We start from the raw sequence: 24,344 nt of genomic DNA on the forward strand, positions 1-24,344 counted from the left end.
TCTTCAGCTGATATCAGCGACAGTGAAAATTGAGGTCAAGTTGTCTGCAGGTCAGAACTCTGCTGTTATTCAGGTTACGTCAGACATACAGAGAAAGTGATGAATCCACGTGTCATATTTCTTGAAATTATTTGGCTCTTTGGTTTATTACTCCATGTTGTTTCAGATGACCGTGGTCAAGCACTTCTCAAAGTCCTTCATGGTGCTCACAACCAGAACCTTGGACCGGTCCTCTGGACCGAGCAATTTGACGTAAATCCTGCAGCCTTTAACCCAAGTGTTCTCAATCTGCTTACGCTTCCTGAGAAGCCGTGCATGTTTTGAGATTTCAGCATTCCTTCTGGTCAGATGGTCGTTCAGATAAGCAGCCGAACCTTTCAGTTGTTTCTTTTGGGTCATCAAAGCTAGCTTGTGTTTGTGATTCACAAACCTGATGAGGATCGCTGGTTTATCTGTCTCCTTTCTCCTGGGGAGCAGGTGGCAGGTCTCGATGGTATTGAGATCCAGGGAAATCCCTTTAGATGTGAGAAATGAATGTATTTGCTGCTCCAAAGACACTGCACCGATCTCCGGCGTATTAGCACTGCCAGCTACGCTAGCTCTAGCATTAGCAGTGCTTGCTCCTGCTGTCAGTATCGCTCGAGGCTTGATTGGTAATCCAGTGAGAATGACATTATTCATCCTTACTTGCTGATCCACATCGTCCAGTCTTTTCTCCAGAATCTCGACCCAGTTTTCTCGCTGCTCGTTTTGAGCCCGAAATCTTCGGAACTCTTCCATCATTTCCCAAAGTGGCGTTAGCCTAGCCGACACTTGTTCCATAAAACTTTTCAGCGTTTCTTGAATAATGTCAAGAGTCTTTTTGAGGTCTTCGTATTCCTGGAGTTTCTTCGAGGGCATGGTCAGCTCTCTTTTAAGTAATTTGAAGATAGTTGTATTCGCAGAGAGGCACGCCACGCGTCCTGCCGTGTAACCCGGAACCGGAATCTTTCATCCAGTAGGTTTCCTCACAATACCACAGCCCTGTCATATAAAATACATAATTAAAAAAATATTTAAAAGGACTGTAAAAACTGACATGATTATCAAAATAAAATCAAAATTACCAGATTTGCTCACAGCTGCCACAAAAACAGCGTGGGCCCAGCAGTCGTTCTGGCCACCCTAAAGAATCTGGCACTGCCGGGCAGCTCCGCCCCTTCCTGTTTAAAAGCTTTAAAGCCAGAGCCACACCCACTGGTGTAGAGTGTGGTGTAGAATATTTTCGAGCCCCCCCCCCACACACACACACACACACACTGACACAAACATACAAATCCTTTGTTTCTAAACTCCACCGCGCCCCCCCCCTGCAATACCTCTGCGCCCCCCCTCAGTTTGGGAACCACTGCCCTACACCCATCACAATCTCACCCTATATTGCAAATTACTTTATTGTGTCATGTCTTACAGCTATGTTTTACATAAACTTAACTCTCTGACTGGAGCCCACTTACCAGGTTAACACATGTACTGCCTCTGGACTAGATTAGATAACATGTGAGTTGTGTCCCCCATATGCATCTCATACAGACTTGTACACTACAATGTAAGCTCATATAAACATATGTACTAATATATGCCCCCCAAATGCATCTCACACAGACAGACAGATTGATTCTGTGCTGATATGTGTGCACAGACATGAGAAAAAAATGGAGGAGCTTTAGATCTGCCACAATCTGTACAATTTGTAAGGTGTGAGCTTGTCTTTGTGCATTATGCTGCCAGGATACACAGGGAGGAGGGGAGCAGCAGCTGTCCTCGAAACCGGAAGGAGCGGCTCAAACATGTCTGTAAGACCAGCGGAAGCAAGTCGGCCATGTTGACAGCTCTGAGGATCCGCCATTAGTGCTGTTCTTTAACCCGGCCACACGATCTCGTGCGCGCGCACACACACTGATCTGATGACGCAGGCTCTTGTTGTTCGAGCGCAGACTTGCTCATGTGGTTCTTTTGTAATTTTAGATCTATTATAGGTGATCTGAGCCGTTCTTCTGAGTGCTCGCTGTAAAAATAGCCGCTGGAACTAAATTCATGACTGAGTAGAGAAGCATATTCCTCCGCCCGGTGGTGCGCGTACACGTCCACGTAGTACCCGGATGGAGTGTCATGGCCGCCGTGGCTGTGGTTCCACAGAGAGGGAGAAGAAGCAAAGGGTTTCTGAGCTGCGTAAGCGCGACTTCTTCAGGCCGAACCTTTTCTCGCGGTTCTGATCGGTGAGGGGACGCAGGGCGAACTTCTGTCAAGTTCACAGTCAGAAGTAAGTTGTTTTCAGTAACTTTAAAACGCTTCGCGTGGGCGGCGACGCGCGCGCGCGCGTGTGTGGGGGTATTTAGGGGTACAAAATAAACTGGTATTTAAAGTCTGCGGTCCGAAACTGTTGTTCCAAAGAAGAATATCTGTGGGTTTCTGTTGGCTGACCGCGGCCGAGCTTGGTTCAGAGGCGCAGATGTAGCTCCTCAATGATGCAGAGCTCCTGCCTTCCCCAAACTTAGGAACCAAGCAAAGAAAGTGACTGAGCTTCATCTGAGAGACTGGCTTTGTACCGAACCGAGCCACACAACAGGGCGCGTGCTCGTGTCCTCGCCCTGAGTAGCACGGCTTCTACTGAATTGCACGTTTGAGGCTATGCAACTTTTGCTGTTTGAATGGATGTGCGCGCGTGTCCGTCTCTCACGCACGGAGCGGCCTGGAGAAGCTTACCTGTCTGCCACACGCGCTAGTTCACCCCCTCTCTGTCCAAACTGCTCATTTTGAGTCAGTATGATCTGGTTCATGTGGTTCAAGGATAACTGCTGACTTATTCTTCAAGGATGTGTTTGTTCTTCGGAGTGCAGAACACCACCCCTCTGTGCTGTCTCAAGTAGAAATGCAGAGCTCAGAGGGGGGCGCGGGGCAGTAGGAACCTAGATAAACTGGGGTTTGATCCTTAGAGTCAAAGGGTGACCCCACGCTGCTTGAAAGGTGCTCTGATCAACATCTGTAATCAAATACTCCACTTAGTGTTGTGCGGTGTTCATGTACACAGGTGTATTTCTTCTGTAGCTTCGTTATAACACCTTTCTCATAGCCACATTGAGATTAAGTTTTTGACTTGATATTTCAGATGTTTACCCTGAAACCTGACAGTTTTCTTAAATGAGCAACTTGAACTCACAAGCAGATGTGACAGATTTGATATTTTCAACTCAGTAATAAAATATATTTAGATAACACATGCAAGACAGATGAAATAAATATGTTTAGATTTATAAGCAAATTTATATTGACCATACCAATACCATCTTAACTGATTAACTGATTGATTTAACTCCTCAGTTGCCGATACATTGACTGTAAATAAGAACTGGACAGAGTGAGTGTGACATCACCCCTTGAAAATGACTTGCTTCTAGCTTTGACTAATTTTTTTTTTAGATTTATTTATTTATTTGCTACAGGGACAGTGCATATTAATAAACATTTCTCTCAATATGCCAGAATTAGTCAAAGGGCTATTTTTCATCTTCAGTCCCTAGGTATATGTTAAAATCACCCTAAAAGATCAAAATAAAATTACATATTTACATAAATCATTCTACATTTTTTGTGTGTGGCACAAATGCCACCATGTTTGAGCTAGACGATATTAGTAAGTCATTGTTTCTATGGCAACCACTCACACCAATCAGGAGTGAAAGCGAACTTGGGAGAATCTGTCAATTAAACATTCAGTGTGAGACCACATTAGTATGGAAGCGATTGTGTAGCATAAATAAAAAGAAAAGTCAAAACCAGAAATGCTTTTTCCTTTTCAAAATGAAGCTGCATTTTTTGCTCATGCTGTGAATCGCAAGCCAACTTCAGCGGCCGGACACACGGAGAAGGCAGTGACGTCATTGCCCCGCCTCCTCGCTGGAAATGCTTTTTCTAAATGAATATTGAGACAATGTACGCAGGGTGGATGTTAAAATGCAAATGCAATCCCTTATTTGCATTTGCATTTTAATTATGACACACAATAAGCAGTTTTAAGTATAAAATGAAAAAGAATTTTGAAGTATCGCTATTTCATTTTAATTTTGAGTCATTTGATGCAGTTACATTTTGAAAATTAAAAAGCATTTCTATTAATCCATTTTAATTGTCAAATTAGACATTTCTAAATGACTTATGCTACACATTTAGCAGAGAACATTTTGAAAATGAATGAATAAATGAATGAATGAATGTCAAATACCATTTTCATTATCATTTTTAATTAAGTGACAGAATAAGCAGTGTTGAGGAAGGAAATGAAAAAGCATTTTGGTGGATTGGTTTTTCATTTTAATTTTGAGTCAAAAAATGCAGCTTCATTTTGAAAATGAAAAAGTATTTCTGGTTTTGACTTTTCTTTTTATTTATAATACACAATTGGTTCCTTACATTAGTGCTGGGCAATTAATCAATTGTATTGATGAATTTGAATTGTTTTTTTCAGATTATTTATTTTTGGGAAATTTGAGAATTTTTTTCCCCCAGCTCTCTGCTGTCTTGCGCTTTCGTTGATCGGAGTAAAGTCATTCTGCCAGTCTCTCGCAAAGTGCAGATGTGAAAACGGCAGCAGGCAAAGAGGACCTACTTCCGCCAGACTGAAAAAAAAAGCACAAAAAAAACCAAGCGCATGTGCTGCAAGAGCCCCCCCTCACCCCCATCCCCTGTAACTTACGCTAATTGCTTCTGTGTACTAGCCTTTAGCTTTGGCTGATGAAGCCGGGGAACATGTAAGGATTTTTAACAGGATCCAGAAAGAACTGGATTATCCTCCAGTTCTTTCTGTTGGACCTTCAGCAGCAATAAAAGGTTTAGTAAAAAGTGTTGATTTGGAGACAGTGGTGTTGTAAGCAGTCATGTTATCATGCTCTATGCTACGCTAACAAGCTGTTCCATGTGTCGCCTATGTGTAATCATTAACCGGTTTAAAATCACTCTATATTTTCACAGACCAGACATTTTACAACAGATAAACAAAACAAAATTAATTCATAGAACATTTATAAAAACGGTATTTTATAGATATAATACTGGGCACAAACCCACTTTATAGAACTTTATTAGAACTGCCTTTGTGACACTAAAGAGTGTGTTTTTAGGCTGTTTTTGTCATGATTATTTGTTATGGCTGTTTTTGTTTTTGGTTGTTTTTGTTATGAAAAAAACATTTGTCTTTAGCTGATGTTTCCATTATGTCGCGACTTCCTCTCCGTTTGAATTTAATGTAATATTATTTAGTCATTCTAGTCTCTGATGCATTCACACTGGTCTCATTCTGTCATGTTTATGAGACAGTTGGGAAGTGCCGTTAAAGTCAGACAAGAACTATATCAATCAATTTAGATGAACACAACTGAGCAGAAGGAAAGCTTTTGTGCCAGACATAAAGAAAAAGTAAATAAAAAAAAAAACGTAATTGTCCAAACGAAGCATCAGGATACAGGAACTACAGACATCACCTTTGGTCAGGTCTTGCCAAAATGAAGAACACTCAGTTCTGCCGCAATTCATTTTGGGGCCAAGCAGAGTAAGACTAAACCTGATTATCACTGAAAAAGACACCAATTTAAGGAGCTGATCTTAATCTCTTGGACTGATTTGTTTTTTTGGACTCCTAATTACCAGAATTAAACTAGGTTATTTGTTTTGAGCAACTGTTGAACATAATAATGGTCAAAACAGCCATATTTATTCAGCTTTTTGATGTATGTAAAGAAAAAGATTTGAGCAACATTGACCTTAACATTTTTTATTTCTGGGTGTACTTTAAAAACCGTTTTTGAATCTCTCTTTTTTTCCTCCTTTCTTAGGGTAAAAACTGGAACTGTGAGCCAACAAAGAGGTGAGTCCTCTTTGGTCAGTGACTGCTCCTGTTGTCAATGGAAACAACCTTCTTCAAAAGTCAGACTCATCTTTGTCACATAGCAGCAGGATTCTGCTCATGGGTGGTTCTAAATCATTAAGGGATGCAGAGATCTTTTCTCAGAAACCCTTTGATGTATAGATTTTCTGTTTAGGAACAGCGACTTATTTCAGATGATCACTGAAGATAACCTTCATCCAGTCCACGAATGTAACCTAGGAGTTCATCCAAATTCCTAAGCTTTTTTCCTTAGGAAGAACCCAAAATTGCAGGAAACAACTCTGTCTGTCATAGCAAGTGGGCTTTAGTCCATGCATCTGCTGGACAGAAAAAGAGCTCCAGTGCTTTTTTGGTATATGCTTTAGTTCAGGATGCTGTGGTACATCTTTCCACCAGACCAGAAAGAACATTTTACCCCACAGCTCTTTGAAAACCCAGCTAAACAAACGTCCACTGTTCAAAACCACATCTAAGAAACACAGATGTCCTACATTAGTTTGTTAAAGTGTGCTACAATGTGTTGTTCCGTATATTGGAGATGAACATTCCTTTTTCACTGAGATAATGAAACATCTCCAACAATGACCATAGATGTTCAGCATGACAACGTTCTCTAAAATTAATTCTATTTAAAATTAATTTTACTACAGCTCACAACTGCAATGTAACCAAAATTTGTAAGCAAACATTGCTTATTTGTTAGATCACCTTCTCTGTTGCTCACACTCCTACTCACCTGGCCCAGTTTCTTTCAGACACAGGATCGGCTCTGTATGTATGTGTGTGTGTGTATATATACATATATACAGTATATGTGTCCGTATATACAGTGGTGGACAAAGTTGTTGGTACCCCTCAGTAAAAGAAAGTCCACAATGCTCACTGAAATGACATTAAACGTTCAAAAGTAACAATAAAATCAAATTTATTGAAAATTAAAAAATCCAAATCAGCCATTACTTTTGAGTTGTTAACAGAATTATTAAAAAATACAAACTAATGAAATAGGGCTGGACAAAAATGATGGTACCTCCATAAAAGACTGAGAACTAATTGCCCAGGGGGTCATGATTAACTCAGGTATGTCCTTTAATTGACATCACAGCTGTTTTCAAACCCATAATCAGTCAGTCTGCCTATTTAACTTGAGACAAATAGTCACGTTGCTGTTTGGTGAAAAGGTGTGTACCACACTGAACATGGACAACAGAAAGTGAAGGACAGAATTGTCCCAGGACATTAGAAACAAAATTATAGATAAACATCGTAAAGGTAAAGGCTATAAAACCATCTCCAAGCAGTTCCTGTGACGACAGTGGCACATATTATTCAGAAGTTTAAGACCCACGGGACGGTAGCCAGCCCTCCTGGGTGTGGCTGGAAAAGGAATATTGATGACAAATTGTGGAGACGGATAGTTGGAACTGTATCCAAAGAGGACAGAACAACCTCCAAAGACATTAAAGGGGAACTCCTAGATCAAGGTACATCAGTGTCAGATTGCACCATTCGTCGTTGTTTGAGCCAGAGTGGACTTCATGGGAGACGACCAAGGAGGACACCACTGTTGAAAGGAAATCATAAAAAAGCCACACTGGAATTTGCAAAAATGCGTGTTGACAAGCCACAAAGCTTCTGGGTAAATGTCCTTTGGGCAGATGAGACAAAACTGGATCTTTTTGGTAAGGCGTAGACTCAAAAATGAAGCATACAACCAAAAGAAATACTGTCCCTACTGTGAAACATGGAGGAGGCTCAGTTCTGTTTTGGGGCTGCTTTGCTGCATCTGGCACAGGGTGTTTTGAAGTTGTACGAGGTTAAATGAAATCTCTAGATCAGGGGTGTCAAACATACGGCCCACGGGCCGTATCCGGCCCGCAGGATGGTTCAATCCGGCCCAGTCATGAAGAATAAAAATTATAAGAATGTTTAAAAAAACAAGCACGTTTCTAGTCCATTCCTGTGGCGAGTTATGATTTTTTAAAGAAATAACCGAAATGCGCAATTCCGCCATTAGGGTGAGTAAAGGCTGAGCAAAACAGGTGAAAATCCTTATCTTTGCACCTGCCAAAAGTGAAACCTAATGGCTCTGTGTATGAATAAGATGTAGTTTGGTTCCCTGCAAGCCCCACTGCTGTTACATTGTTATAAGAATGATCAGTAGTGACACTCTAATGACCAAAATGTTGTCAAAAAGTAAAAAAGGGTTGAAGTGAAGTGCTGAGTTTTATTTGTTTACGGAGTTGAAATCAAAACCTGCGTGCTTGTTATGTCATCAACAGGTAGCAGTGCTCAAAGAGTATAACATTTAGCAATACTATGAGACAATGAGACAATGAGGAGAGTTTCACCATTTGCAATAAAGAAGAGAGGATTTACCAACAAAAAGCTGGACTAAAAAAAGAACCCTCTGCATTTACTGCAGCGTGACGTCAGTGATGGAGCAGTGACAGACACCTGATTGCAGACAAGTTGGAGCAAACATCCAAACCATTTTCAGATGCTGAACCTATTGAAAAATACTGAAGGCAGAAGTCTTGTTCCCAAAAAGCAGTCTGTCAAGGATTATGATTACAGATACAACATCTCTGAGGAGACTTGGGCGCCATATTAAGGAATCCAAGGCAGAAACCAGGAAAAGATTCTTGGACATTTCATTGTGCCTTGCACACTTGAATAACAGTAAATATGTTTATGCACAAGATCGATACGAAGCCCATCGAGACGACTGTTGTCGTGAATTTGGGCTATAGAAATAAAATTGAATCGATCTGAATCCTGATATTGATGGCTGGCTGAAGTTTGAGGGGAGAAAGGAGGTTAACTCCAAATTCTTGTTATGTTCACAAATATTTGCAAGTTTAATTTAGTTTAATTATTTATTGATCTGCAGATTTACATTGTAGGCAGGTGTTTCATTTTTTTTCCGTAGCCCCTCTTGAGTTTATTATAGGAATTGATTCAGTGTCAGATGTAAAATATTCAGTCTGAATAAAAATTAATAAAAAAACAATTTTTTTAAGTGAAATGCATTTTATTTTACACCCATTGGCCTCTGTAAATGAATGTGTAATAATAAATTATTAGGTTACCATGTAGGCTGAGGCTTTTTTTCCAACTAAGTAAAAAAAAAAAAAAAAAAAGAAAACTGTTTTTTGCTTTATGTCACTGGTCCGGCCCACTTGGGATCAGACGCCTTGAATGCGGCCCCCGAACCAAAATGAGTTTGACATCCCTGCTCTAGATTATCCAGGCATTCCGGATAGAAATGTGCTGCCTAGTGTCAGATAGCTTGGTCTCATTCCCAGGTCATGGGTCTTCCAACAGGACAATGATTCCAAAACACACAGCCTAAACCCCCCCAAGAATGGCTAAGAGAAAAGCCTTGGACTATCCTGAAGTGGCCTTCTATGAGCCCAGATCTGAATCCCATCGAACATCTGTGGAAGGAGCTGAAACATGCCATTTGGAGAAGACACCCGTCAAACCTGGGACAACTGGAGCAGTTTGCTCATGAGGAGTGGGCCAAAATACCTGTCGACAGGTGCAGAAGGCTCATTGACAAATACAGAAACCTTTTAATTGCAGTGATTGCCTCAAAAGGTTGTGCAACAAAATATTAAGTTATGGGTACCATCAGTTTTTGTCCAGCCCCATTTCATTAGTGTGTTTTTTTTAATGATTCTGTTCATCAACAACTCAAAAGTAATAGCTGATTTTGATTATTTCATTTTCAATACATTTTAATTTATTGCTACTTTTTAACGTTTAAAGTCATTTCAGTGAGCACTGTGGACTTTCTTTCTTTAACTGAGGGGTACCAACAAATTTGTCCAGCACTGTATATATTAGGGTTGGGCGATGTCCCTTAAATTGGCCGTTGACGATGTTTGCTGTCAACCATCGGGATGGACGATGATATCGTCGTGGGGGGGGGGCGCTATTTTTAATATTTCGGTCTTATATAATTGCTATTCGTTATTTTACTTTATTTATTTTATTTCCCAACTAATGACTCATCCGCGTTTATCCAATATAAACTGAGGGAAGTAACAAACAAACTAGAAAAGAAATGGTCCACTTCCGCACTTAACTAGTCAAGTGGACCGGCAGAGCGCAGACTTACAGCTTTGTGTTTGAGTGGAGGGGGGGAGGTGCTTTGTTACATGAGCGGGATGTGGGAGATTTAAGACTGCGATCCGTTCCGCAGCTCTAGGGAAACGGGCTACCGAACTCAGAACCGGGTCTAAAAGTGTGTGTCTGAGCAGAGGATCGTCATTGTGAGCACACACACAGCGCTTTGGGGCGGTGTAAGCTTCAAAGCAGAAAGGCCGCTCAGTCCTTAGAAATCGTTCAAACAATCACATGGATTTGTGTTTCGAGTCGTGTCCCGACTAAATAAAGGCTGATCTTATTCCCACATGTTTACATGCAGCCAAGATGCAGATTGCAGCACCACCCAAAGCTAACGTTGTTAGCCCGTGTGTTAGCATACTGCTAATCCTGGCTTCTTTCCGGCTCCATTTTTCAACAGAAAAAGAACTGACCACACGGATTAAAATTCAAATGATGAGCGAACAGGCACTTCATAATAATCGTAACATTATTAAAAGCACGTTTAGAAGATCGTCTTGTATATTACCGAGCTGACATATCAATGTATAAAGCCGCTCGGCAACATTGTTTTGTATTGAATTGTTACATTCAATAAAGTTTGAGAAAAAAATAGCCGCTCGGCGGAACTGATATCCGCTTCCGAATTTTTCAAACCCTACTGCGCATGTGCGAATGATTTATTCCGACCGAAAGTGTGAGCCATGTGAACGTTTGTTATATTCTGAAAACATTTTTCTGGAACCATGTACACGGTTGGATTCTAATCCGACCATTGATCCGGTCAAGATATTTTTCACATGTAACCGCGGCTTATGGTGTCGACTCGCAGCGTGGCGGGGGCGTGGCATCACGATGGTGTCTCTCCATCGGGATGTCAGTCACCCATCACGATGGACAATGGTATCGTCCATCGGCACAACCCTAGCGGTCACGTGCACGTTGGGTCTAATGGCACCAAAGGATTGTGGGATGCGGCTGGGCATGCGTGTTTCGTTTTTGTTGAACCATGACTGAAGTGTCTAAGACCTGAAGTGAGGTCCATGCTGTTTGGCTCCTTACAGGTGTGTCGAAAACTTATTGGCTTGATGTTCGAAGGTGGATCATGCATTTAGCCTCCGCTCCAGTATTGATCGAGCGCACAAGGCGGCCGCTAAATAAATCCATAAATTAGCCGCAACTCTACATAAGCCGCAGGGCTGTAAGCGTTTGAAAAAAGTAGCGGCTTGTAGTCCGGAAAATACGGTATTAGAAATTCCTGACCTGAATTTTTGTCTTGTCACCATCTTATCTTGAGTCTGTCGCCAAAGGAGGAATTTCTGTGGCTTAAAAAATTATCTATAGTTAAATGTGTTTTGTAGAAAGATGCTTTAAAGTTTCCCTGATTAGGTTAAATTAATTGTTTTCAGCATTGGTGGTGTGTCTCCAGTTCGAGAAGTGTTTTACTCTTACTTTTACATGAGGTCGATGGTTGAATGAATTTATGTTTGATATTATATAAATTGTGCACATTTTCTTTACAGGTGATCTTAAAGTGTTTTTTAAGAAAACTGTTACAGAGGTTAGACGATTTCTCAGAGTGAAACCAATGTCATGGTACAACATTGTTACAACATTGGGTTTGCTAAAAAATACCTGTACTGGAATACTGACAGCTCATTCTTGACTTCACCTGAGCAGAACTTCGTCTAAGACTGATTGTCAGAAAGCCAGGCTCACTCAGAATTGAGTCAGTTGTCATTTTTTGAAATTTTCTTATAGGCTGCAGACCTTCATTCCTGCATGCTGGATCTTCTCTGTAATCTTCTGCTGCATAGACCACTTGCTGCTTTTTATGAAGGAGGGGTCATAGACTTGCATAAAGAACCTCAGGTAGTGCTGCTGACATGACCACTCAATAGGTGGGTGCCACAAAGGGGAGGGCAGCATTTGGATTATCTGCAGAAGCTTGACCACTGCTGGAACTTCGAGAAGATGTTCAGAAATGGGGGGTCTTGTGAATTAGCCCATTCGTAAAACCATAAATTTGACTTTAAACTAACAGAAACATTTTGGACATTAATTTCTGGCTTGTTATGGAAGAGAACATCAGCAATGAAATCCAGAGATTCCTGTCACTTCAGATCAAATATATTGGAGTAGGAACCATAAGGGAGCTAGTTCTGAAGAATCCTCTGACTATGGAGTCAAAGACCATTTAATCCTCTCACCTTTGTGTATTTTTTCTTGTCTTTGTTGAAATAAACAGAAGCTGTATTTGATGTTTTGGTAATGTTTTTATCTGAGAAATTGTTTAAAATCCATCTTGCTGTGTGTGCTCTAACAGCGTTTGTATTTAGATTAGGTTATAATGAACGCATATTGTTATTATGTGATGGTCTGCAGCCTCACTCAGTTCTGTCTTTCAGATGAGCAGTTCCCTCCCACTCAGGATGCAATTATGTTGAGGACAACATTGCAGGTAAAAACTTTAAGGATTAGCCTTGTTTTTTCCGTGGATCTCATCAGCTTAACTTCATCTCTACAATCTTGAGTTTCAGTTTGATAAGTCTCGGTTTGCATTAGTTCAAGCTATTTGATATCACTGACAAGTTCTTTAATACATCTGCATTCATATGCAGCGGGTTATAAAGACGGCTTGAGGAATAAGGACTTTTATGTTTGTTATATGATTTTTTTGTTGTAAAAAATACTGCCTGACTCTGGAAAGAATGTTTATATCCTTTATAGCTTTATAGATGGCGCCAAATTTGTGGGTTGAACCACAGAACTGAGCATGAAGGTTATTGGGCTACATAATATTAGGAAAACTAATGGGGTAAGATTAATGTCAAAATGAAATGTATACTGATTGAAAAAGTTATGCTGTTAAGTCACTGTCAAAATACATCACGGGGTCACAAACATATTATATCAATTCCCGAAACATCGATTCAACAACATGACTACCACTATAGAGAACATAAAAAGTAATAAAAATTGCCTTTGCAATGGAGAACAATCATGCACCGATGAACAATTAGCATGTTTCGCGTCGGACGGTTCAGGCTTCCACGGCGTGGGTTAAAAAGTGATAATGCACACTTCGAAGGCCATTAACCCGCTTATATCATGGTCACTTACAAAATAAATAAATAGTAACCAGTTTTTAGTCCTTAATTCTTGTTTTTTTTCCAATTTGGATTGCTTTTCTCACAAAAAGTGAACTATTTTTATGTGGTGACCACTGCAGTCAAGAATTGCTGATATATATATATATATGGTGATCTTTTCCGATGAGTTGAAGTTCAGAGAGAAAGTTCACCTCTTATCGCTTGTTTTTGTTCAAATGATGAAGCAAAAGGTTGTTTTAAAGAAGCTGGCGCAGTGATACAAAACATTTAAGCTAGGTGACTGGAACTTATTTTTTCACCGAGCGGTTATCCCGTAGTATATCACTTTTTAACGCACATCCAGCAGCCAATCAAAATCGAGTATTCACCCAGACCATGGTATAATGAACAATAAATAATACAGTACAAAAAAACAATTGCACCACATGTAGGTCTGTGTACATAAAAGCGCAAACAAAACAATCTTGCCAAATTTTAGCAAGAAATTTCAGAAATGGAAAAATAGTTGGGTATTTTGATCTCACTGATGTGACTTTTTGTTTTTGTTTTTTTAACCGACGGCACTATATTCTCCCAACTACTTTAGACCAGAGTTAGCTTACCTGTTTTTGTGTATTTGTGTCATTATTCTCTTATTATCAATCTTTTTGACTGACATAGACCTTCATAGACTGTTTTAAATTTTACACCTAATGAGTGTAGTGGCATGTCTGTTATTCCTTTTTGGACTATTTTCCACCATTTCTAGATCTAAAAGGGTCCATGGATAATTGTTCATAATCAGCTGTTGTCCCTGGCTACAAAAACAGCAGAGAAACAATGGAGAATGCTGCTTTTATTTACTGTTATTTATTTCAACAGAGTTTTGGTAATAAATGAATTTCTCCTATGTGGCACTCAATAATTTTGCCTGTATCCCAGTGACAAATTTTTAGACAGTAATGTTACCGGAAATTTCGTTTAAAAAGACCAAGAGAAGTCGTATTCAAGACAAAGACAAATCTTATTCACAGCACACATGTAAATGTAAAATTAAACTGTATTCATATTTTTATGAAAAGTTGAGCACTATTAATAATTTGTGCACAATTTTGTTTATGGACATATGTGTTATTTGGACAGAAATCTTATGCCATTAAAACTGGCAATGTGCGATATTAGTGATCAGTAGTTTAATCAGTGACGTGCAGTCAGGAGAGGCAGGTGAGGCACAGCCTCACCTGTCATTATGGGAAGAAAAGAGAAACAATAAATTCAATTATTATATTTAATCAGTAATTTGTGCTTTGCAGTCATTTTCCATTTAAATGTACCATTTTTGGGTGTTTTTTCTTTTCAAAATCGCTGAATTTCCGCATTTGCCGTTCAGATACTAAGAAGTGACGTGCGATGAGGCACCAGCCCGCTGAGCCTCACCTTGGATTGCGCAATACCTATGCAGTCAGACGGTACTGCTGTCTCTCTGTATGTTGGTTCAATCACTTGTACTATATGAGCTGAGTTTGCATAATTTAGCAGATGTATATGATGTACAGTATTTGTTTTTATAAATAACTGTATGTGAGGGACGTGTTTCTTGTGCTGAGCGATAAACGCCGGCGAAAAAGCCGCTGGGTGAGGCCAGAAGTTCTCGTGCCTCATGTTAGGGGGCGCCGGTGAGCCCTGAGATTATGACGCTAAAAACAATAGAATAAGTGATTGCAAGCAGCAAGTCATTTTCTTCAGAAGGAGCGGCATATGGACTTTATTTACAAGTAAAGGTAAGATGATAATAACGTTTGTGCTTTTTTCTATGCTGCAGTTTGTATATGAAAAAAAAAACACGTTGAAATGATATTTTAAACAAAACACTTTAACTGTTATCAATTAAAAGGTGAATAAGATACTCAGTATGGTTCATATGTTTGTAAATCTGACTGATGACGTCAGTGCCTCACCAGCCATTAACCTCACCGCACGTCACTGAGTTTAATGATTTGCAATACATGACCATACAGTGCCTTGGGAAAATATTTGGCCCCCTTGAACTTTTCAACATTTTGCCACATTTCCGGCTTCAAACATAAAGATATAAAACTGTAATTTTTTGTGGATAATCAACAAGTGAGACACAATTATGAAGTGTAACAAAATTAATTTGCATATTTCTAACTTGTGTAACCCTTGTGCTATCCTAGGCACTTTAACATTGGAAGTTGGGTCATCTAGACCCACTAGACAGTGCTCTGAACCTTTTTTCTTCAATGATTTGTGATCTTCACTGGTGTCCATTGATTACATGAAATCTTTCCACCTTTACCCACCTTTTTCATGGTAGGGAGAACACGTCAAAGTAAGGGTGGGGTCATCTAAGATAGCACAAGGGTTAAGAAATTAAACACTGTAATATTGGGCGTGCAAAATTATTCAGCCCCCTTACTTTCAGTGCAGCAAACTCTCTCCAGATGTTCAGTGAGGATCTCTGAATGATCCATTGTTGACCTAAATGACGAGTGATGATAAATAGAATCCACTTGTATGTAATCAAATCTCCGTATAAATGCACCTGCTCTGTGGCAGTCTCGGAGTTCTGTTTAAAGCAGAGCGCATGAAGAACAAGGAACACAAGGCAGGTCCGAGATACTGCTGTGGAGAATATCAAAGCCAGATTTGGATACAAAATTATTTCCCAAGCTTTAAACATTCCAAGGAGCACTGCGCAAGCAATAATATTGAAATGGAATGAGTATCAGACCACTGCAAAACTACAAAGACCAGGCAGTCAGTCTAAACTTTCTGCTCAAACAAAGAGAAGACTGAGCAGAGATGCAGCCAAAAGGCATCACTCTGGATGAACTGCAGAGATCTACAGCTGAGGTGGGAGAGAGAGTCTGTCCATATGACAACAATCAGTCGTATACTGCACGATCCTGGCCTTCATGGAAGAGTTGCAAGAAGAAAGCCATTTCTTAAAGATATCCATTAAAAGTGTTGTTTAAAGTTTGCCACAAACCACCTGGGAGGCACACCAAACATGTGGAAGAAGGTCCTCTGAAGGGTATTCCAGAAAGCAGGTTTTGTGAGTTGGCTCACTAAGTTTGAGGATAAGGAAGCGGATAACCTCCGCTTTCGGTTTCTATAAATGGAAGTTGAAATAGAAACTCGTGCTCTGAACATAACCAGTCTGGAGCAGGTTAAATTGAAGATTAGTTGGTTTCAGAGAAGCATGGCGTGCCCATTTGAAGAATATTTAGTGAATGAAGAAGCTCAGATAATACCTTTTCTGCCTTGAGAGGTTGATTACACCACGTATTGATGTTGTAAATCGATGTTGTTGATCTAACTTAATTATTTGCTTTGTTGTTGCAGGCTAGATGCTCGAAGGTCAGGAAGCTTCAAGTGTCAGATCTCTGAGGTTAACACAAACATTTACCAGGGCATAAACACCAGGACACACAAAAAGGAAAAAGGGAGGATAAGGAATGTTATGAGACAATAGTCTTGGTTGTGCTTTCTTCAAATGTAATATAATTTTGAGATGATAACACATAATGAATCAAGTTTAAACCATTAGTGTAATAAAAGTAAATGTTAGTGTAATAAAAAGTAAAAAGGAGTTTGTAACTATTCTGTTTCTAATTATTCTTAACACGCACCATGAGTGAGAAGGAAGGAGACGATGATGACCAAACCCCTTGTGCAGAATAATGTTGCAAGAGCTGAAGTTAAAGTCAGATTCATGATAACTGAACATAGGTTTCATAGTGCAAATCCACGCTGTATCATTCATTGTATTGTTAAAAAACTTAGATGTGAGAGTTCAAGAAATACAATAAGTTAAGATGGATAAACATTAAATTCAATTGGAGTAAAATGACAGTTAGTTAGACAAATATCTAAATTTGAATTGTATAAACAATCGTTAAGTAAGATAGACATAAGAAATGACAAAAATTGAAATTTTTGGCATGTCCTGTTTGGCGTAAAAGCAACGCAGCTCATCATAACCCTGAACACACCATCCCCACTGTCAAATATGTTGGTGGCTGCATCATGGTTTGGGCCTGCTTTTCTTCAGCAGGGACAGGGAGGATGATTAGAAATCATGGGAAGATGGATGGAGCCAAATACAGGACCATTTCGGAAGAAAACCTATTGGAGTCTGCAAAAGACCTGAGACTAGGACGGTGATTTGTCTTCCAACAAGACAATGATCCAAAACATAAAGCAGAGTCTACAATGGAATGGTTCACAAATAAACATATCCAGGTGTTAGAATGGCCAAGTGAAAGTCCAGACAAGAATCCAATAGAGAATCTGTGGAAAGAACTAAAAACTGCTGTTCACAAATGCTCTCCATCAATCCTTACTGAGCTTGAGCTGTTTTGCAAGGAGGAATGGACAAAAATTTCAGTCTCTTGATGTGCAAAACTGATAAAAACATACCGCAAGAGACTTACAGCTGTAATCACGGCAAAAGGTGGTGCTACAAAGTATTAACTTAAGGGGGCTGGATGATTTTGCACGGCCAATTTTTCAGTTTTTTATTTGTTAAAAAGTTTGAAATATCCAATAATATTTCACTCCACTTCATGATTGTGTCCCACTTGTTGTTGATTTTTTTATAAAAAATTACAGTTTTATATATTTATATTTGCAGCCTGAAATGTCGCAAAAGGTTGAAAAGTTCAAGGGGGCCCAATACTTTCGCAAGGCACTGGATAGCAAATCAAAAAACAAAACAATACATAATTTCCATTTCACCGCTACAGTTTATTTAGATAAAAGTGAAAATAATCTAAATTATTCTCCAAATGACCAACATCTACAAAGGGGATGGGCATCTAACATAAAAGGGGTCCATCCGGCCCATCATAAAATGTCTCAATTTAATTGGATTTTAGCATGTGTGTAAATATTTAAGGCAACCATTTATCTCAATTTTTGCAATCCTTATTTTGCGTCGGACGGTTCAGGCTTCCACGGCGTGCGTTAAAAAGTAGTAACCGCACACTTCGTCGGCCATTAACCCTTACATAACTACTTAACACTGATGTAAAGGTGTGCTTAAACACAAACTGTTGTTGAATGCTGATCATTTTTTTGTTATAAGTCTTTAAACCCATATTTAGCCTTTCTTAGGTTTTGAGTATTTTAGAGAAGTTCAGTTCTCTATCTGGCTTCAAATTAAATTGAAAAAAAAAGCGTTTCCCAATTAATCCTGCTCTCCGACAACCAGACTTGCCCTTTAAATTCAGTCCAGTAGGATTCGAATATCTTGGTATCAACGTGACCCATTCTCAGATCTTGCATCTGCTAATTTCACTCCTCTTGCCACCAAGATAAACTCTGATATCAAGAGGTGGCTTAGTCTCCCTCTCTCATTTATTGGGAAAATGAATACTGTCAAAATAAATATATTTCGCCCAAATTAGGTTTTTTTTATTTTAGCCAATTCCTCTCTTTCTGCCAAACAATTGTTGATGCATTAGACAAGATCATTGGTGCTTTCACTTGGGGTGCAAAACCACAGAGGACTCATAAAACTACTACACAGGTGTACATTTAATAGATCTGTGGAATTACCTAATTTCCAGGCGTATTATCGGGCTGCTCATATCCAAAAGCTATGTTATTGATTAAATTCCCCTCGCTCTCCATGGTGTAAATAGCAATTACCATGCACTGTGTCCATATGTGCTCTGCTCTTTTAATCTTTACAAAACCTTTTTTATACACTGACAACCAAGTGGCCCTTAATACATTTAAGATTTATTTGCCGTTTTAAATTTAGGCAGCTTCTCCTCTGGGTTCTTTGTGCAATAACCACCTATTTCCCCCATATCTGTTAGACCCAATATTAACTATATGGCAAGGTAAAGGTATTAAACAATTTAAGGATCTTTACGAATATATTGTTTTTCCGAGTTTTACCAGTCTGGCCTCAAATCATAACCTCTGTGATACTCATTTCATCCCAGTTTTTTTCCCCAATTTCCCCTCTATTCCACAAAATCAACTTTGGGAAGCCATGCTTTTGCACTGTCCAAGCCAGTGTTGGATTTAGGGTTTTATTTTTCCATTAAAAGGGGTATGAGTATGATCATCTGTCATCTGTAGATAACTTTCTCAAACAAATCTTAATGAGAGCGCAAAGATCAATAATGTAGGGAGGTCTCGAGTACAGCCCTGTGTTTAGGTTTAGAGTTTGATTTCACACGGTTTTGTGGTAGCGTGTCTTTACTGTTCCTGTTTTCATGTGGAACTTTATTTTGTGTTTTCATCCAGACGTCTGCAGCCATGGAAGACCTCACAAGGCCTGAAGATGCAGCTGTGAAAAATGGCAGTGTCTCTGCCATAGAGGAGGAAAAGAACAAGGTGAAGGACCTGATGTTCAAGCATCTGAGGGAAGCAGCAGATGTGCAGCTTTTTAGTAATGGAGAAGACTCTATAACGGAGCACGGGGCCCCCTCAAAGACTGACAGACAAACCTTAAAAGCCCACTGTAAGATTCAGCAGGGCGCCGTTTTTTCTGGAAAGATCCTGAGCTTTGGGTGCTCTGTGTGTAAAGACAGTTCCACCTACAGTCCCAATGATCTACTGAAACATTTCAGAGCCGCTCATAAAGGAACTCTTCCCACATACCCATGTGACCTGTGTGATTTTGTCACCAATGAGTTCCCTGCTCTTCAGCGCCACCGCATGGAGCACAGGAATACACTAGTTACCTGTGAGCTTTGCAATGACAATACTCAGTACTCCCTGTTGTTGATTACGAGGCACTATATGATGAGTCACAGTACCAATGGACAGTTCAAGTGTGACTGGTGTGAGTTTAGGACCAGTGATGCAGGGACGTTTGTCCAGCACATCCATCGTCACAATGACAGTCACTGGAAATGTTCAAAATGCAGACATATCAGTTTGAATGAAGAAGACCACCAGAGTCATATGAAAGCTCACTCGAAAACATTCCCCTTCACTTGTCAGGTCTGTGGCTATGGTGCAACCAGCAGCGAGTATCTCAGAAAACACAGAGCAAGTGTTCATAAAGACATGAGTGAGACAACGAACACATGGAAAGTGGCTGAAGATGCACTAGCAAACTTCTCTGCAAATTCCAAGCAGACCTTTAAGAAAAGTGGTGAGTCACTGGAGACTCTGAGAATTTTTAATCCCAGCTGTGTGTCAAGTAGTGTACAAAACCAAACCAGCAGATCAGTCAAACCAGATCTACCTGAGGCTCTTCACTGTTCAGAAGGATCTCCTGTGAAGAAAGACCACAGAGTGTGGAGCAAAAGTCCTGAGAGCACAGAGCAGTCCGCGACAGTGGGGTTAGAGGAATCTCAAAACACTGACGCAGGATGTCACACAAATGCTAATGGACTCACAGTTCTCATGGTGAAGAATAAAATTTCTCTTCCTCCTAACTGCACGACCAAAGTTATGGGCTTTAAAGTGGTTGATGGCAAAAAACACCTGGTTCTTAAAGTAATACCATCAGCGAAGCAGGATTTGATGGCAAAATCCAACTGTTTAGTCAGTGATGTTTCTTTGTTACCAAAGCCTGTGTTGGACAGAGGTAAAGTCAGTGAGACGAAGGAAAACTCGGATTCCAGGAGCTCAGCTGTTTCACCTAGAACTGGTTCCTGCGGGTCAGGAGTGCATCAGGGTGATGTAATGGCAATACAAGTGAAAATTGAGGAGGAGACCTCAGTTTGCAGTGTTAATGTTGATGACCAAACAAACGGTTTACACAGCAGCATCACAACCTGTGCAGATACAATGACCTCTGTAACGAAAGATTCATGTCATGTTTGCAACCAAATTCACCTAAATGAAGCACGTTGCACTGAGGAGAGGAATAATCTCTCCCTGGTCAGTTGTGTTTCTACTGCAGCTAGACAAATTAGTGCAGTACTAAGCAATAGCAGTCAAATTAGTGCTAGTAAAGTGAAAAGTGTATCTACTCCTTCAGATCTTCAGAGAGCTAAAAATCTTAGTTCAGGGTTGAGGAAATCTGCAGAAAATTTTGGAGCTGTAAATCTGTCGTCACAGGCTGATAAAACTTCAAACTTCAAACAAAATCAGCAAAATGTTACAGATCTTGACTCTTCACCATGGTCACTACAAACCTCTTTGCTCAGCAATGGAGAATGTGCTTCAGGAACAGGGAAGACCATACAGAATACACTAAACCAGGAAGTCTTTACCTTTCACAACTACTCCAAGGAAACATTCAGTATGTCACCTAAACCTCCCCAAGACTTGGACTGCAATCCCAACCTGTCTGACTGTGAAAGCAAATGTGAACCATCACTGTTCAGCTTGACATTGACTGAATCTCCTGAGCGTCTCACAGAAAGTTCAGAAGAAGACATTGAAGTGGATGAATGTGTGGCCAGTGTTGCTGATCAGCTAAATGAGGACCATTCAGATTCTGTGCTCCAGAACTTGAATATTGTCAAAGTCGAGGAGGACATTGTTTCTATTTCTGCAACGCAGCCAGAGTTACAGAGCTGTTTGACCTCCATGGGCTGCTTTGTGGAAGAACACTCAGATGCAATTGTCAGCCAGCAGCTTCACAGGGAAAGAAGAGGACCTTCCAGAACCAGCAACAACTCTTTGAAACAAGCAACAAATTCACATGTTCTTCAGCTTCCTGAAAGAAAGCAGCCAATCCTCCTAAGAGCTGCAGAGAATCGGTTTTCTGTGCCTGTGAAGGTCAACCCCTCTCCAGGTTTTAGACTTTTAACTAACTCTAAAAAATCCCTGATCAACGTGTCTTACATAAGGCCAGGGATGAACAAATCAAACAATGTGGGGGTTGCACCAACAAAGCTACAGTCTGATGAAAACAGGACCACTCTGGCCTCAGTTCTGCAGCCATCAACAAATCCCACTCAGAACCACTACCTGATTAACAGGGCAGGGTTTAAGGGGCCGACGCTTGTTCCCAGTTCATCCAACACTCCACCCGAAGTTAAAATGGCAAAAACTCAACAAACTTGCTATTTAGTGCAAAGATCTGTCCCAGTTAAGAGCCCTGGTGGTCCTGTCCTCAAAATGGCTTCTGCCTCCCAGGAAAACCCCCATCCAGTCCTGGCAGTGCCAGTGAACCCTGCAGAGAAGCCCAGTGGTCGCCAATCATTTCTGCTGAGATACATTTCTCCCAAATCAGGTTTGTGTCTTAACAACCAGGAGACAAAAACCAGAAACCTTTCCAGCCAAACAGGGGAAAACTCTGGAAACAAAGTCATATTTAAAATAGTCTCTCCTTCAGGTAGCCTTCTCACAAGCGGTTCCCCCACTTCAAGAGGCCAGCCTTTGTTTCTTGCCACCAGACCTAAAACCCAGTGTTTCCTAGTGTCGTCAAACAAAACAGATGCACCTGCTTATAGTGGAGCAAAGACTCTGATCGGTTTAAAAAACTCTGCTCAAAAAGATGTCAAAAAATGTGATATTTTGCTATCTCAGATCCTTCCACAGGCCCAACAGTGTGAAGCAGAGAAACTAGCCTTAGCTCCACGATCAATAAGACCTCCAAGCCAAAGGAAAAGGTGCAGGAAAACATTTGAAGAGCCCGCAACAATGGTGCACAAGGCAAGAAGAGTGTCCAACACACTCCAGATTGAGAAAGACACTCCTGCATTATGGATTCCTGCTGCCAAGGAAGTAGAAAGGACACTGAAGCTCGCCCCTTTCAGCTCAGTTCAGCGGATCAAATGCCCCCGTCGTTACCAGCCTGTGGTGGTGCTCAATCATCCAGATGCTGACATTCCTGAAGTGGCCAACATCATGAAGATTGTAAATCGGTACAGGGGTGCTGTCACAAAGGTTTCTTTGTGTCAAAAAACACTTCAAGCACTGTCTGATCTTGGAGTTCCTGACGAAGACTCCACTTTGTCTAACGAGGAGCGTCTAAGACCTAGACTGATTCAGACTTTTGCACGAGAGCGATTTCTTCTTAAAATGAAACTGCGCAGAAAAAACAAAAAGAAATACGAGGTGGTTAAGCCATCATCTGGCTGTAGACAGAGCACGGTGCTGTTTGACTGCTGGTTTTGTGGGCGGATCTTCACAAACCAGGAAGACTGGATTGGTCATGGTCAGAGGCACCTGATGGAGGCCACAAGAGACTGGAACAAGCTGTTCTGACTTTCCACTATCTTTTTATCTGACCACATAAATGCACATGATGTTTTATCTTTTGGTAGGTGTGTATTCTGGTCCTTGTACACGAGAGTCTGGTTAAACTGTGAATATGCTACACTGAAACTAAGAGCAACAGATGACTGGAAGGGAAGTTTTTGTGCAGAGTGGAATCAAGTTTCCTCAGGTAATTTATATAAAACTACTTTCTTTTTTAGTCAAAAAGAATCATGGCTTTAGTTTAAGTGATTTTTTTTTTTCTTTCACATTTTCCTGTTCCCCATATCGGGCCAGGAACCAAACGTTTGTACAGCTGACTATGAAAACCCAGAGTTACTGTCCTGGTTAAAGTAAATCTTTCTGTCTAAACCCTAATTAAAAAGGTGGAATAATTTCACACTACTGTGTTGTCTGGGTTGATTTACTCTAATTTTACGGAAACACTTTTGCTCACGAGTACAGAGACAAGCAAAAATATGTTAAATAAACTCATAGATTGTTCATAAGGTACTGTCAGAAGTGTTCTTTTCTTCTCCTGTCAGGGTTAGTCAGCTTCTCTTAGTGATATGTTCAACCCACTACACCTTTAATTCAGCATTCCCACTGAAGGCTATTTGCGCATCAAATTCATGCCACATGCCTTTCTTTCAACGAGTGTCAAATTCGCTGCTCAATGCTTGTCCAAAAAATGTGTTCCTAAACTTCACGCTCTTGATTCATGTGGTAGGAGCTACCGCCAAAAATTTTTAGCCTCATCACTAAATGGAAGCATTGAATGTAAATTTCCTTTACAATACATCGAAGACACTGATGATAGTAAAGATCAGATTTATTTATATGCATTTAAAAGTGAAAAATGATAAGTGTCAAATTAAGGCTGCAGTTCAACTTATTAGACCTACAAATCTAAATGGTTGATCAGGTATTCTTTTTTTTTCATTCATGAATGAATGAATAAATGGTTGATCAGGTATTCTTTAAAAATGGTAAATGGTAGTATATCCTAACTGTGGAAGAATGTTGCAGACACTTCATCTACGTTAGCACGTAGCTGCCAGCGCTTGGAA

General features: G+C 40.2%; 1 protein-coding gene across 3 annotated transcripts; it reads left to right on the forward strand.

The window, feature by feature from the left end:
• Positions 1-1,440: 1,440 nt before the first annotated feature.
• Positions 1,441-23,679, forward strand: LOC101171232 (zinc finger protein 518A). Of its 3 annotated transcripts, XM_020702017.2 has the most exons (5): positions 1,442-2,302; positions 5,868-5,899; positions 11,795-11,905; positions 12,442-12,494; positions 19,414-23,679. In XM_020702017.2, exons 4-5 carry the CDS (start codon positions 12,474-12,476, stop codon positions 23,281-23,283), a joined length of 3,891 nt encoding a protein of 1,296 aa, XP_020557676.1. In that variant the 5' UTR covers positions 1,442-2,302; positions 5,868-5,899; positions 11,795-11,905; positions 12,442-12,473; the 3' UTR covers positions 23,284-23,679. The 3 variants fall into 3 exon arrangements, with proteins under 3 accessions (XP_020557677.1, XP_020557676.1, XP_011471818.1); XM_011473516.3 differs by lacking the exon at positions 11,795-11,905; XM_020702018.2 differs by lacking the exons at positions 11,795-11,905; positions 12,442-12,494 and having other exon boundaries at positions 1,441-2,302.
• Positions 23,680-24,344: the final 665 nt, after the last annotated feature.

This window comes from Oryzias latipes, chromosome 19 (genome assembly GCF_002234675.1).
Source record: "Oryzias latipes chromosome 19, ASM223467v1".
NCBI classification, from domain to species: Eukaryota; Metazoa; Chordata; class Actinopteri; order Beloniformes; family Adrianichthyidae; genus Oryzias; species Oryzias latipes.

What these genes read in the sequence shown, in the direction of transcription:
- LOC101171232 (XM_020702017.2), top strand. Translation starts at nt 12,474, where the DNA reads ATGTTGAGGACAACATTGCAG. An exon ending in TGTTGAGGACAACATTGCAG is followed by an intron (nt 12,495 to 19,413) that starts GTAAAAACTTTA and finishes GTTTTCATCCAG; the next exon opens with ACGTCTGCAGCCATGGAAGA.